This window comes from Myotis lucifugus, unplaced genomic scaffold (assembly GCF_000147115.1).
Source record: "Myotis lucifugus unplaced genomic scaffold, Myoluc2.0 scaffold_1091, whole genome shotgun sequence".
In the NCBI taxonomy this organism is placed as follows: Eukaryota; Metazoa; Chordata; class Mammalia; order Chiroptera; family Vespertilionidae; genus Myotis; species Myotis lucifugus.
Genome location: NW_005872139.1, coordinates 16,126 through 30,131, shown reverse-complemented (window position 1 = coordinate 30,131; position 14,006 = coordinate 16,126). Strand labels below are relative to the sequence as shown.

At 51.5% G+C, this 14,006-nt stretch overlaps 1 protein-coding gene across 1 annotated transcript in view; it reads right to left on the bottom strand.

Annotated features, from left to right (window-relative positions):
- The window catches only part of PTOV1 (prostate tumor overexpressed 1), a 20,956-nt gene extending 8,040 nt beyond the window's left edge, over positions 1–12,916 (bottom strand). The window contains exons 1-2 of the mRNA XM_023748019.1: positions 12,664–12,916; positions 6,565–6,677 (exon numbers count right to left, since the gene is read on the bottom strand). Coding sequence (XP_023603787.1) covers positions 6,565–6,677; positions 12,664–12,916 — 366 coding nt within the window. The remainder of the gene's footprint in view (positions 1–6,564; positions 6,678–12,663) is intronic.
- Positions 12,917–14,006: the final 1,090 nt, after the last annotated feature.

Below are 14,006 nucleotides of genomic sequence, written 5' to 3'. Positions count from 1 at the left end.
GTAGCCCACAGGGGCCCCCTTTCTGGAGGTTTGGGACTCAGACGTAATCTTATCTTACGGGCGCGGTCGAGTTTATTGTTCGGATCCCACGGCCCGCACAGGGTCCGGGCTCCACCGACTGAGGGGCGCGAGTAGGCGGCTCTCGGGGAAACGGGATGGGCCGTACCAAGCGCGGGGGCCGCGCCGCCGAAGAGGGGTCGTCGCGGCCGAACCACTGCAGGGAGCGGGGGGAGCGCGGCGCATACCAAGAGCGCCGAGAGGGGCGTGGCCAGCGTGTACCAAACTGTGGCGGGGGCTCCGGGAGCGGAGAGGGTGTGCGGGGCGGGGAGCGAGGCGATTGGAAGGCACAGTGGGCCTCAAGCGAGGGCGGGAGGACCCGAGAGGACGTGTGGGAAACAACTTCAGGGGACCCTGGCGGAGGCCATACCAACGGGTGGAGGGGGAGTAGATAAACGTAGAGGACGATACCAAGTTGGCTCCGGGGTGAGGGCGGGATCCGGGAGATTTTAGCCCGAGTCCCGGACCCGCGAAGCCCGGGGGCTGCAAGAGATTCCAGGAAAAGAGGGAGGAAAAAGGGCCTTCGGGCGGGGGAACCTGCCTAGAGGTTTGGGGATACGGGTCGTACCATCCACAAGGGGAGGACTTCAGGTTTGAAGGCCGTGACGTGGCTAGGTCGGCAGGAGACCACAACTCCCAGCGGCCCCCGCGCAGCCAAGGCTGGACCTGGGCCGGGGGAGACACGGTGGGCCACAGCTGTGCGCCCATTGGCCCCGCTCCCTAGGCTCCGCCCACAGCCCTCTCGCCTCGGTAGCGCCGCTTCTCGCACCCGCCTCTCAGGACCATTCATTGATTCCCTCCTTCATTCAAGTAAATGACTGCATGTTCACTTAGCAGTTGTGTAAGATTTCTTGCTTCAATTTCCCTGTTTCTTCTTCTTTTTTTAACCCTCACCCGAGGATATGTTTATTGGTTTTTAGCGAGAGAGGAAGGGAAGGAGGGGACATGGATGTGAGAGAAACATTGATGAGTTGCCTCCCTTAAGGCCCGACCCGGGATCTAAAGGAAACCTAAGTATGACGACAGACCATGCACAAGGGAGGACGTCAGAGCCCATGGTCCAATGGGGAACACATCATCGCAGTTCTTGATGTGTTATATGGAGCAAGTGCACAGAGAAGTGTGTGCTACGAAAAGGGAACAGGGTACAAATCCCAACAAGGGAGGCCAATGGGGTGGAGCGCAGTGGGTGGAGGACAGCAGTGGAAGCTGGGAGGGTCCAGGTGCCACAGCAGGGTCCCTGTAGCTTGGGATGGAATTTGGATTTTAGTCTCATTTTGCTGGGGGACCACCAAAAGGTTTCGGGCAAGGGAAGGACAGTCTCGCATCTTAAAGAAATCGTTCATCGAATGCACAGAGTCATGCACACAGTATCAATACAGAAGCTGGGATCCATAGTCACCTCTGAGGAGACACGGCAGCAAATTGGGAGTGGGGGGCGGGGGCACAGCAGAGGGAAGGAGACTCCGTGTACTATTTCAGACGATTTGAAATTTTTAACATATGTGTCACCTATTGAAAAATAATTTGAAATATTTAAAGCCTTTTTCAGGGACCCCTCTGGCTGCTGTGTTGAAAATAAGATTGTAGGGCATGAGTGGAAGCAGGAGGACAGGAAGGGGACTGGCAAGAATCCCGGCGAGCCCTGGCCAGTGTTGCTCAGTGATTAGAGCGTTGGCACCAAAGGGTTGCAGGCTCGATGCCCAGGATTCCCAGGCAAGAGCACTTATCTGGGTTGCAGGTTTGATCTCTGCCCCGGTTGGGAACCTTGTGGGAAGCAACCAATCACTGTGTCTCTGTCACATCTATGTTTCTCTCTCTCCCCCTCCCACCCTCCCTTCCACTCTCTCTCTCTCTAAAAATCAATGGAAAAAGTGTCCTCCAGTGAGGATTGAATAAAAAAAATTTTTTTTAAAGAAACCAGGCGAGAGGACACAGGATGGGTGGCTGGCAGGCTTGCCGCAGTGGAGGTGGTCATTTTCACAATTTATTTTCAAGCTGGAGCCCACAGGACTGTGTAGAGAGTGAGAAAAAGAGAGGGGCGAAGGTTTGTGCCTGTTCAGAGGTGTCATTTGGGGAAAGGGAGCTGACTACAGGAGGAACAGGTTGGGGAGGCGGAGGCGGGAGGCAGAGATCCCTACTTGCATTTGAGACATTGACTAAGCAATGTAGACAGAGGAGTCTGGAGATGAAGCAGGGAGTCCTCAGCTTTTGAGGGGAGAGTGAATGAGATTACAAAGATCACGTGTGTGGAGGCATCCCTTTAGAGGTCGGGCCCTGAGACAGAGGAGTGACCGGTAAATTTCAAGCAGCCCTGCTCTGGGTCCTATTTCCATCCTTGCTTGCACCATCCACGCAGCCACCTGCCCCAGGATTTCCCAGGGCTAATGGAGCCCAGCCCTGAGCCCGCACTGTGTCCTAGACTGCGGCCAAATGGGGAGACAGGGATCTCTGAACCCAGACTTCAAATTACATATCAACATGTACCTCCAGAGCCCCGATAACCACCGTGTCAGGACACTCCGCGACTGGCGGCAGGAAGGAGCAAGGACCACAGGGACAGACGCCTCCCTGATCTCCCGAAATCCTCATTTCTCACCATTCTCTTTGGTTCAAGCCATGAAGATCTCTTGCCAGAATGACAACCTCTAACCTTGTCTCTCATGCCACTAATCCAGCACTCCAATGGCTCCCCAAGGCCCTTAGAGTTCAACACAAACTCCTCACCACGGCCTAAGGCCCAGCATCATGCGCCCCTGCTGCGTCTCCAGCCTGACCGTCCTTCCTGCTCTCCACCTCGTCCCTGTCTTCCCGTCCTTCAGATCCCATCAGCACACAGCACTGCCAGGGCTGCCTAGACATGAGAAAGGGGGGCCAGGATACGCTCCAGCAAGACCAAAAGGAGAGCATGTCCGAATGAGGAGTGAAAACGGAGGCTGAAATTCCACAGGAAACACGACAGCACAGCTCTCTGGGGCCAGCTTGCTCACCCAGTGCGACAGTTTGAAAGACACTGTTCATGTCATCTGCAAACCTGGTGCCCAGTTAGCAGGCTATTCTAAGACAGGCTGCACACTGCCTCAGAAGTAGCTGTTACCAAATCCCGTTTATGGCAGTTGTTCCTAAGTTAATAACTTAGTCCTGGCAAACTATAATAATAAAAGCATAATATGCTAATTAGACCAGACATCCTTCCGGACGACCATCCAGATGAAGCCGGGGCTGTGAGGGAAGCCCGGGTCCCGGGTGCCGGAGGGAAGCCGGTACCAGCAGCCGGGAAGGAAGGCCTACTACTCTTGCACGAATTTCGTGCATCGGGCCTCTGGTATAATATTAATGGGAGAACTGTTTATATGCAAACCAGGTTGCCTGCACTGGAAAGGATAAAGGTGAGCTGCTTTTTTTTTTTTTTAAATATATTTTATTGATTTTTTACAGAGGGGAAGGGAGAGGGATAGAGAGTCGGAAACATCGATGAGAGAGAAACATCGATCAGCTGCCTCCTGCACACCCCCCACTGGGGATCTGCCCGCAACCAAAGTACATGCCCCTGACTGGAATCGAACCCCGGACCCCCGAGTCCGCAGGCCGACGCTCTATCCACTGAGCCAAACCGGTCAGGGCAAGGTGAGCTGCTTTTAAAAAAAATGCTGCCACAGTCGCTGCAAGCAAAGCAACTGTAAATGATTGAACAGAAAAGCTCATAAAACCCAGGAAGCCCAGCCTTCCGTTTGCTTCTCCTGAGTATCTTTAGGTTCTCAGGTCACTTAAAAAAAAACCAAACCAGCCGAAACCGGTTTGGCTCAGTGGATAGAGCGTCGGCCTGCAGACTGAGGGGTCCCAGGTTCGATTCCGGTCAGGGGCATGTACCTGGGTTGCAGGCACATCCCCAGTGGGAGATGTGCAGGAGGCAGCTGATCGATGTTTCTCTCCCATCAAGATGTTTCTAACTATCTATCTCTCTCTCTTCCATTCTGTAAAAAATCAATAAAAAATATTAAAAAAAACAACAAAAACCAAACCAAACCAAACCAAAACCTGTGGAAATGATGACTCGTTGTGATTTGTGGGTACAGTGTACACAAGATGCTGTATGGTAACTGGGAAACCAATACTTAAAAGAAAAGGTCTTGGTCCTCCCTAGAGGTGTCTGTTGAATGTTCTTAGTCACATGGAAAGGATTCCACTTCCTGGGGCCATTATGGTTGTGTGGGGTCACGGGATTGATTCTGGCCAGTGAGATCTCAGCAAAAGTGACCTGTGAATCCAGTCTGGAGCCTTTAGTCCTTGGCGTTATTTGAGATCTTTCAGCCCGAGTGAGATCTCTACCTAGCAAGGGTGAGAAAACCCACCTTTGCGATTTCGAGCCACTGCAAGTTGCAATTTGGGAGTTGTTTTTGGAACATAACCCAGCCTACCCTGACACAGGTATGTCCTTCTCAAGTAATCCCCTTTGGCCAACTTTTGTTGAATCAAATCAACTAGAGTCTGAGTTCACTAGAAGGGCTAACGGAGTACGTGTAGGTTGGGTGTGTATGTGACATAGACAAGAACATGAAGACAACATGGACACAAGTGGGGAAAAGGCTACCCATGTCTTAGGTTTCCCGTTTTGTTTTCTTCAATTACAAAATCATGTCTAAAACAGTCGCCGCCAACCTTTCGGACCTCACAGACCACCAGCGGTCCGCGGACCACAGGTTGGCGACCGCTGGTCTGAGGTTTGGCTGATGCGCGCTCTCCAAAAGCTACATATTCTTCCTTAAACTTCCTCATCACTAAGTGGGCGTCACTAAGCATGGCTGGGAGCTTGGGAAGGACCAGGACCACGTCCAGCTTGTTCACGGCTCCATCCCGGAGCCCAGCACAGGGCTCTGAGGTCTAAGCGTCTACTACGCCTCCAGAGGGGCTGGGGAGTGTTCGTGCACCAGGAGACCGTGTCCCCGCTGACCCTGTGCTCGGCTGGGACCATGGGATCCTCACTGTGGGGGCATAAGCGTGAGCGTCACATCACGAGCATCACTTCCGGTCCCAGACAGGTAAGAGCCAGTGTGCGCTGGGCCTTGGTGGAGAGTTAAGGACGCCCAAATAGGGAAGCTGGTGACCGGGTGAGAGCATGAGACCCAGCCTGACAGGCTGTCATGGTGGGGGTGGGGAGAAGGGAGACAATCCTTTAAGCCGCTGAGATTTACAGATTTGTTAACAAACAGTCTGATGTGACCACACACACACACACACACACACACACACACAGGCCGCTTTAACCTATTTATCCACAATGTGCCCCTGGCCTGTGGCCATCAGGCCTTGCCTACACTGTACCCTCTATCTGGTGTGCCCTTCCTCTAGCTGTAACTATCAGAGAATAATCTGTACTATTTACTGAGCATGAAACTGCGAGTTCTCACTAATTCTCACAAGGGTCCTTCAAGGTCCCATTCAGGTGTTGCCTGCAGGTCTGAGAACTGAGTCTGCAAGGTGAGCTGTCTGGCCACTTCCTCCTCCCAGGAGGCAGGAACCACACTGACCTCCTCTGTCACAGCCCCAAACCCCATCAGGCTCCCAGTCAATATTTCCCAAACAAATGAACTGCAAATATGACCTCCCGTGTCAACTGGGCCCCTGCTGCTGCTTCCTGTTACTCTGTAAGGTTCCCGAGTACCTCCCGGAGACGGGTTCACCCTCCTCCACTCTACTCAAGGCTCCCCAGAACAACGGCCTGGTACCCTCAGCCACACACACCAGAACGGGCCAGGCTGGTTGCTGGTGTTGAAGCCAGCCTGCGTCACTGACCTTTCTAAGTCCTCACCCAAGGACATGCTTTTTAAAATTTTTTTAAGAGAGAAAAGAAGGAAGAGGGGGAGAGAAACATCAATGTGTGAGATAAATATCCATTTGCTGCCTCCCACATGCGCCCTGACCAGGGATCGAATCGTTGAACGTCTACCCAGGAACCAAGAGGTCGCAGTTCGATTCCCAGTCAGGGCGCATGTGTATGTGGCCATGACCGGGAATGGAAGCCGCCACCTTTCGGTGTACGTGACGATGCTCCAACCGAGCCATAGTGGCCCGGGCTGTACCACTTAATTTTAAAACATTCGTGGGAAAGCAATGATCGTTATTATTTCTTAAACAATAAGAACTCACTGAATCCTCACACATGAGGATATGAGGTTGACAATCTTACCCCCACCCTTCAGAGGGAAACCAAGGACTGAGAGGCAAGAATCTGAGGTCACGGTTCGAGCAAAGGCCAAGGGGAAAGTCTCAAGACTGACTTCATATTCTCAGCAGAAGCCCTTGGCCCCCACTTGCCATCACCTCACTTTTCTCTCCCTCCTGCCAGAAGCCCACTCACGGCCATCAACTCGGGGCCAGGACCCTCCCATCCTTGTCGCTGTAGCATCTCTCACGTCTGCCTCTCGGCCACCTGCCCGCCAGCGTACACTGTCCCAAAGGCTCTCAGGTTGTAAAGCCGACCTCCCCAACCCAAGCCTTTCTCCTTACCTTCAGAGGTAAGGTGTCCGGCCGGGACTCTTCCTTCTGTGCGCTGGGAGGAGTGGGTGGGTAGACCAGATGTACTTTGGAGAGGGGCAGTTTGGCGGTTTTCAGTTTAAAATCTCAGCACCCCAGCCCGGCTGGTGTGGCTCAGTGGTTGAACATCTACCCATGAACCAAGAGGTCACGGTTTGATTCCCAGTCAGGGCACGTGGGGAGGCAACCAATCCATGAGTCTTTCTCTCCCCCCTGCCCCTCCCTTCCACTATATCTACCAAAAAATAATAAAAAAATTAGCCCTGGGCAGGTGGCTCAATTCATTGGAGCATCGTCCCATAAACCAAAAGGTTGCAACTCCTGGTCAGGGCACATACATATCTAGGTTGTGGGTTCGATCCCTGTTGGGACACATATGTGAAGCAACCAATCAATGTTTTTTTCTCTCTTCCCCCTTCCTCTCTCTAAAAAAAAATCCATAAAAACAGATCTTCAGATGAGGACTAAGAAAATTAAGTAGGCTCTGGTGGGGTAGCTCAAGTGGTTAGAGTGTCATCTCAATATGCCAAGAAGGTGCAGGTTCAACCTCCCATCAGGGCACATACAATGCATGAATGAGTGCACAACAAATCCATGTTTCTCTCTTTCTCCCTCTCTAAAAATCAATCAATAAATCTTAAATAAAAAGTAAGCCTGGCCAGTGTTGCTCAGTGGATTGAGCACTGTCCCACGCACCAAGAGGTCACAGGTTCAAGTCCCGGTCAGGGCACACGACACGTGCTCAGGTTTCGGGCTGGATCCCGAGTAGGGGGCGTACAGGAGGCAACTGATAGATGTTGTTTCTCTCATTGATGTTTCTCTCTCTCTCTCCCTCTCCCTTCCTCTCTCCCTAAAATCAATAAAAACGTATTTTGAAAAATTAAACACTTCATAAGAACTCCCTGAATCCTCACACGCGCAGATATGAGGTTGAAAATCTTATCCCCATTCTACAGAGGAGAAGCAAGTCTTCCTTCTCTGAACTGCAAAGAGTGAGCTGGAGAGAAGAGCCACAAAATGAATATATTTCCCTATTTGCTTTTAACTGCTTATACATATCTCAGAAAACACACACGAGAAATTGGTGGTTTCCAGAAGGAGCTGGGACTGTGTTGGGTTGCTTTTGGTAACAACGTATGAACCATATGAAGGTTTTATATATGCAAAAAATAACTTCAATTTTTAAGTAGTCAAATAAACAAAAGTAAAATTGGCATACTCCTCAATCTTAAATATTTGCTGCTAGGAATGTATCACACAGGAATTCCTGCACATGTGAGAAAATATAGATATATGCTTACCCTCCACAGAATCCTATATAATAAAAGGGTAATATGCAAATTGTCCCGACTGGGAGTTCGACCAGGGGCGGGGCTGGCCCGCCAACAGCCCAGGGCCCCTTTCCCCAGCAAGCCTCCACCCCCAATCGGCCCCCACCACCCCAATGGAGGGGGGAGGGCAAGCCGCCAACCTCCCATGTCCCCTCCCCCTGGCCTGCCTGGCTCGGATTGGGACGGGCTGGCCGGACCCCACCTGTGCACGAATTCATGCACCAGGCCTCCAGTTTTTTATAATAGTGAAAAACTGCACAGCAAGCCAATTGGCCACAGTGTGGCAAGCAGCCTCCAAGATGATCCATGGTCCCCACCTCCTGGTATTACACCCTTAATCCTCTCAGCTTCAGCGTGGGCTGGACCTAGTGACTTGTAATGAACAAAATACCGCAAAAGCGATGGCCTAGCATTTCCCAGACTAGGTCCCGAAAAGCCTGCAGCTTCCATCTGGGGTGCCCTCCCACCTGGGGAAGTGAGCTGCCCCATGAAGAGGATACAGGGCGAGAGAGGGAGCGAGGCCCCGAAACCAGTCTCCTGGGAAGAAGTGAATCCCGCCAGCGCACTGGCGTGAGCTTGGAAGCGGGCCCTCCCCCAGCTGAGCTTTGACTACGACCTTGAGAGAGACCTTGAGCCAGAGGCCCCAGTGAAGCTGTGCCTGACTCCCTGACCCAGAGCAACTGTGAGACTATCCACACCTGTTGTTTTCAGCCCCTGAGTGGTGGGGCCTGTTACACAGCGACAGAGCTCACACAGACGGGTGGTTTGTGGAAATGGAATGTGTCCCTCTAATGCACGGCCAATGGCAACCGTTTAAACAGAAGAGTCACATGTAATGACACGAATGGTTGGCCGTTACTCGACTGGGAAAACAAAAGCAAAATAAAGGTCAACACAGACACTGACTCACTTATGTAAAACATGTAAGAAACTAAAAACGTGTCTACAACCACATACTTGTAAATCCTAACGCCAAACTGATGGACCTGCCTCTGGGAAGAGTGGCTTGTTCGGTATGTGTCTGGGGCAGGGGTAGGAGGAAAGGTCCTTCAGTTTTTGTTCTACGCACTTTGGTGCCTTCTCATCTTTATGAAACTGAACATATGTGTAACTCAATATATTTTTAATATTAATTTTTTTAAAAACCCAAGATGGTGGGAAAACCTATATTAGTGAGTTCTGTGTACCTTGAGACAAATATACCTTTTCAGAAGGTATCTCTTTTCTAAAAATTTTTCTTTATAGAGGCAGATGTGGGCATTTTTCTCACCCAAGACAGGTTCACAACTACGCGTTGATGTTTTAGCATTTTTGCCTCTTAAAATTTTTTTTCAATTTATGTTCTGCCACTTTTGCCAGATCTGCTCCTTTGGGACCAAAGTCTCATGCATTTCTTGGGCAATTTTTAAGAATTTGAGAGAGAGGGGTGGGGGGAACCAATCAGATGTGAGAAACATCGATTGGTTGCCTCCTGTACACAGTCTGACAGGGGAGGGGAGGGGTGTCAAAGGCGCAACCTACGCATGTGCCCTGACCGGGAACTGAACACACAGCCTTCCGGTGCATGGGACGACGCTCCCAGCCACGCAGCCAGGGCCATTTCTCAGTCTTGCTTCCAGCTCTGGATACATGGACAAAGAGCAAACTAGTCCAAAATGAAAGGTTTCTGGGCCCTGGCCGGGGAGCCGTTGGTAAGAGCATTGTCCTGATATGCCAAGGGTATGGGTTTGATCCCCAAACACATGCAAGAATCAATTAATGAATGCATAACGAAGTGGAATAACCAATCGATATCTGTCTCTCTCTCTTAAAAAAATAAAAAAGAAAAAGAAAGGCTTCCTTCCAGTCTGTCACTCACCCAGTTACAACCTCCAAGGACACTCGGGTGATTCTGACGAGCTTTGCCCAGCACACCTGCCGTCTGAGTGTTTGGGGCCAGCGATGACCACAGTGGCCACAGCAGCTCTCTGTGGTGGGCGGCTGTGCTGAGCCTGCCAGGTGGCCAATCCTAGAGGGAAGTCACTTCTTGACAGATGGGGAAACTGAGGCTCACAGAGGCACAGGGACCTGCCCAAAGCCACAGAGCTAATCAGTGCTGGGGCGGGAATGTTCACCTTCCTGTTCTAAGGTTTTTGCTAATTTCTACACTTACACAGTTTTACCGATACCTGGCACTCAGAGAAAAACATCCCCAAAAGATGTGCTCTGTTGGCACTGGCTGGCTCCAGCGGGCACGCCAAGCACGTCCGCCTGACGTCTCTACCTGGACTGTGAAACGGGCAGGGGGTTCTGTGTCTAGATCTCTCCCCGCTCTTTGGGCATCTTAACCCTGGGCTTTTTCCTGCTTCGCCCTGTGAATATGGCCCCGAGATGGGAGCCCGACAGTCCCGTAGGTTCATCTAACTGGGTGTTGAGGTCCAGAGGGCCTCCCTGGCTGGAGACGACCAACCCAGCGGCTGGAAACATTTCTTTTCCTTCCGTTTGTCCTGGACCCAAACCTGTGTTTCCCTGCAGGGTACCCTCCACCCCAGTGGAAACAGCGCTGGCTGCCCTCCACCGTCTTCCCCTGTTGGCCGCTCTGGACACAGTCCATCCCTCTCTTTTCAGAAACACTCCAGCTTCCAGCACACACTCGCCTCGTCTCCTGCCTTCTGGCTCCCTCCCTGCCCGCCCCTCACCCGTGGTCTTTCTCGGGGCTCTGCACTCGTCCTCACGTCTTCTCCTTCTTCCAGAGGTCGCAAATGGCAGCCCGGCGGCCTCATCAGACCCACCAGCAGATTTTTGTTTGGTCCTCAGTGTGTTTTGTCTTTAATTTGAATGCCTTTGGGCGGGGCAAGCACTCTCCAAGTTCGCCACAGTCCCCATCATTCCCTACCGTCTTACACCCGTCCGCTTCACACATTTCCATCACCTGCCTGGTCCGTGAAGCCATCTGAGTTTTCAGAAACCCCTGCTACACACACTGTCTGGGAAACCACGCCCACTTTCCCTCGTCGATTAACACCAGTGTCTCCGACTCCACATCTCGTTGGTGTGGGAATCACGGTCCTAGGGAGTTGTCCGAAGTCCCCAGCCTCCCTGCTCCCTCCCTCCCCCAGACTCAAGAGCTGTAGGCAGGGATCGGAAACTCAAATGCCTACAGGAGCCAGGCAGGCCACATAAATGAGTGAACTAGCCAGGTATAAGAAAAGTCAACGGCCAGAAATATAATCAAATTGCATCTTTACTGAACTATGGTGAATGCATGGAACATAATACAAACATGTTTGGTACTGGAGTTTTATATTTCAAATTCAGAGTTGCAAAAATACAAATTGAAAAATAGATCTAATTATTAAAATTTTCTCTTTTGTAATTCTTTTGCTCCTTTGAGTTGAAGCCAGAAGGCTGACATCACCCCTTCCGCACCGAGAAGGAAGCATCAGGCCCGGGGGGCACGGTGGGATGGGCACTAAAGAAGTCAGCCTTGAATCCTGGGAGCGGTGTTTAATTTGATTCCGTTTCCTAACGGAAAACCGCCTTTCACAACCGTGGGGACCTCCGCACGTGGAGACTCAGGACTAGTGGAGAGCTGCGGGGCAGGCGCCGGGACCAGCACCCTATTGCACTGTGGTTCCGTAACTACTCTGTCCGGCATCGCCCAGCAGAGGCAACCTGACAGTGTTAGTCCATCCTCACGGAGTCTGGATGCAGAAAGCCTTCGGGGGATTCGGTCTTTAACCCCACAATTTGGGTAAATACTGTCCGGGTCATGTCTTTCTTTTCTGGAAACCAACTGCAGCAAAGGAAACGGAGGCAGAATATTCCTTGCTTATGGCTTCCCGTTTTTGCCAGGCCTGGGCAGACATGATCATACATTCAAGTCGCTGTTTGTGAATGTTCTTGCGCAGAAAAAGTGTTCAGGAGGGTCAGAACCTTGACCCAAAGTCTTTGACCAACGTTCACAGGGAAACCAAGGTGTGGCTTTTGCCTCGTCGGAAATGAACCAAGCAGATTGGCCGCAACAGTTCTGCCTTCTTCCACACATCACGTGACGACCAGGTCACAGGGCTTCTGTGGAATACACTGGCTCACGTTCACCATCAACCTGCCTGTGATGAACGTACAGAAGCGCATCAAGGGCGCCCGCGGTGTGCTCCACTGACTTCCTTTGCACAGTTCAGTTCCAGGTGACTGATACAATCACCTGACTGTCCTCACCAAACGCTGCCACCTTGGACTGTGGAGTCCCGACAAGTTCCCCTGTGACATAGGTCATTACATTACCACCACCGTCTGTGGCTGTGCTTAGGAGTTCGGACCTGTCTACGTAAAACTTTTCATTTCTGCAAATACACAAAAATAAGCCTTTACCCAGTGTTGGGCCTGCCCTGGCACCATGTCACAGACTTCTTCGGTCACATGAAAATTCTCAACTTCACAAATAAATAAAGCTAACTGGGTGGAAGTAGTTCATGCGCAGAAATAGAAAAGGCCACAATAGATTTGACTCTTTCGAGCAACTGGACTTGTCAATCTTCTGATTTCTCTTCGACACACCGTACAAATGCAAATAAACGCCTGTTCGACTTAAATAATGGCCCAAACAGATGTGTTTTCTGTCCAGGACATGTCATCTGCTCCTTTATAAACTCGCCGTGTGTCGGAGGTTTTAATGCCCAGGTAATTCTCTTCACATCACTGTGAGGCTGCATGTGGCAGCCACGGCATTTCTATGGCTGGCTTTCCAAACCCTACTGACACTTGAGGCCCTTTTTCAGTTCAATGAGCATCGCATCTCGTGTCTGGTCTGTATACTGGTCGAAGTTCTTACTGTGCTTTGATTCATAATGACGTTTCAGGTTGTACTCTTTCAACACAGACATGATTTTTTTGCATATTAAACACGTAGGCATGTTCTTCACTTCCACAAAGAAATAGTCTCGCTCCCATTTTTTTCGAAACACGGGGCCCTCTCGTTCTCTCTTTGGTTGTGACACTTTTGATAGAGACATGGGTACAAGAAAGATTTCACTTTCCTCTGCACACTACCACAGGGACAACTACAGGGCAAACCCAGTGACAAAGGTGGGAGAGCCAAGAGGGAGTGGTGGGGACTGTGGCGAATTAGAGAGCACACGCCCCATCGAAAGGGGCAGCTCCAGCCCGTTGTTGCTAGGCAACAGGGCAGGCCAGGGGTGCCAGATCTCCTGACTTGTCAAGAGAAGCCAAGACTACAGATTTTGTGTGTGTGTCTGTGTGTGTGTGAGAGAGAGAAAGAATTATCCTGATTTTTACAACTAACTCTTTAGGAAAAAATACCACGTATGCTAACACAGGGAAGGCCAAACAAAACCCATCTGTAGAGTGGCCCATGGGCCACCATATTGCAACCTCTCTCCCGGGACAGGGCCCAGGAATCTAATGTTAACCAGCGTCCCAAACAATGTGGATGCTGGTGGTCCATAGTGGACCACGCTCTGAGCAACACTGGTCTAGAGTTTGACAACAGACAGCTGACTCTGCCTCCAGGGAGACCACCACAAGCCCCGCACCTGGGCCTATTACCAGCTGCCTCTGGACTTGTCTCTGAGGACACCCTTCAGGTCCCTTGCCTCACCACATCCCGAACCTGCTTCCTGCTGGGTTTCCACCCCAGGGACAGCCCCACTGCCCATCTATCCAAAGCCCCTGAAGGTAGGTCTCCGCCTGGGACCTCTTTCCACATGTGATCTCGTCCACTCTGTGCCTTCAACCACCAAACACACACATCTCCTAAGGACACATCATGAGCTCCCACCCTGGCAGCTGTCACCTGAACATACCTTAGACGGCTCCTTCCCCCAGTCCCCTAACTCAGAGAAGCCCCACCACCTACCAGCACCCAGGACAGGTCCTGGGGGCCCACCTCAGTGCCCCCAAACCCCCAACTTCCTTCACATGGCACACCAGTCCCCAGCCTCCTACCCATTTTCCTGACTCCTGGCAGACCAAGGCCCATCCCCTCCTAGTAGCCTTCTGTGGTCTTTGTGTCCCCAGGATAAACCTCAAGCTGCTCCGTTTGGAGCCTGAGTGCCCCCCACCTGGTGCCTGCCTGCCTCCACG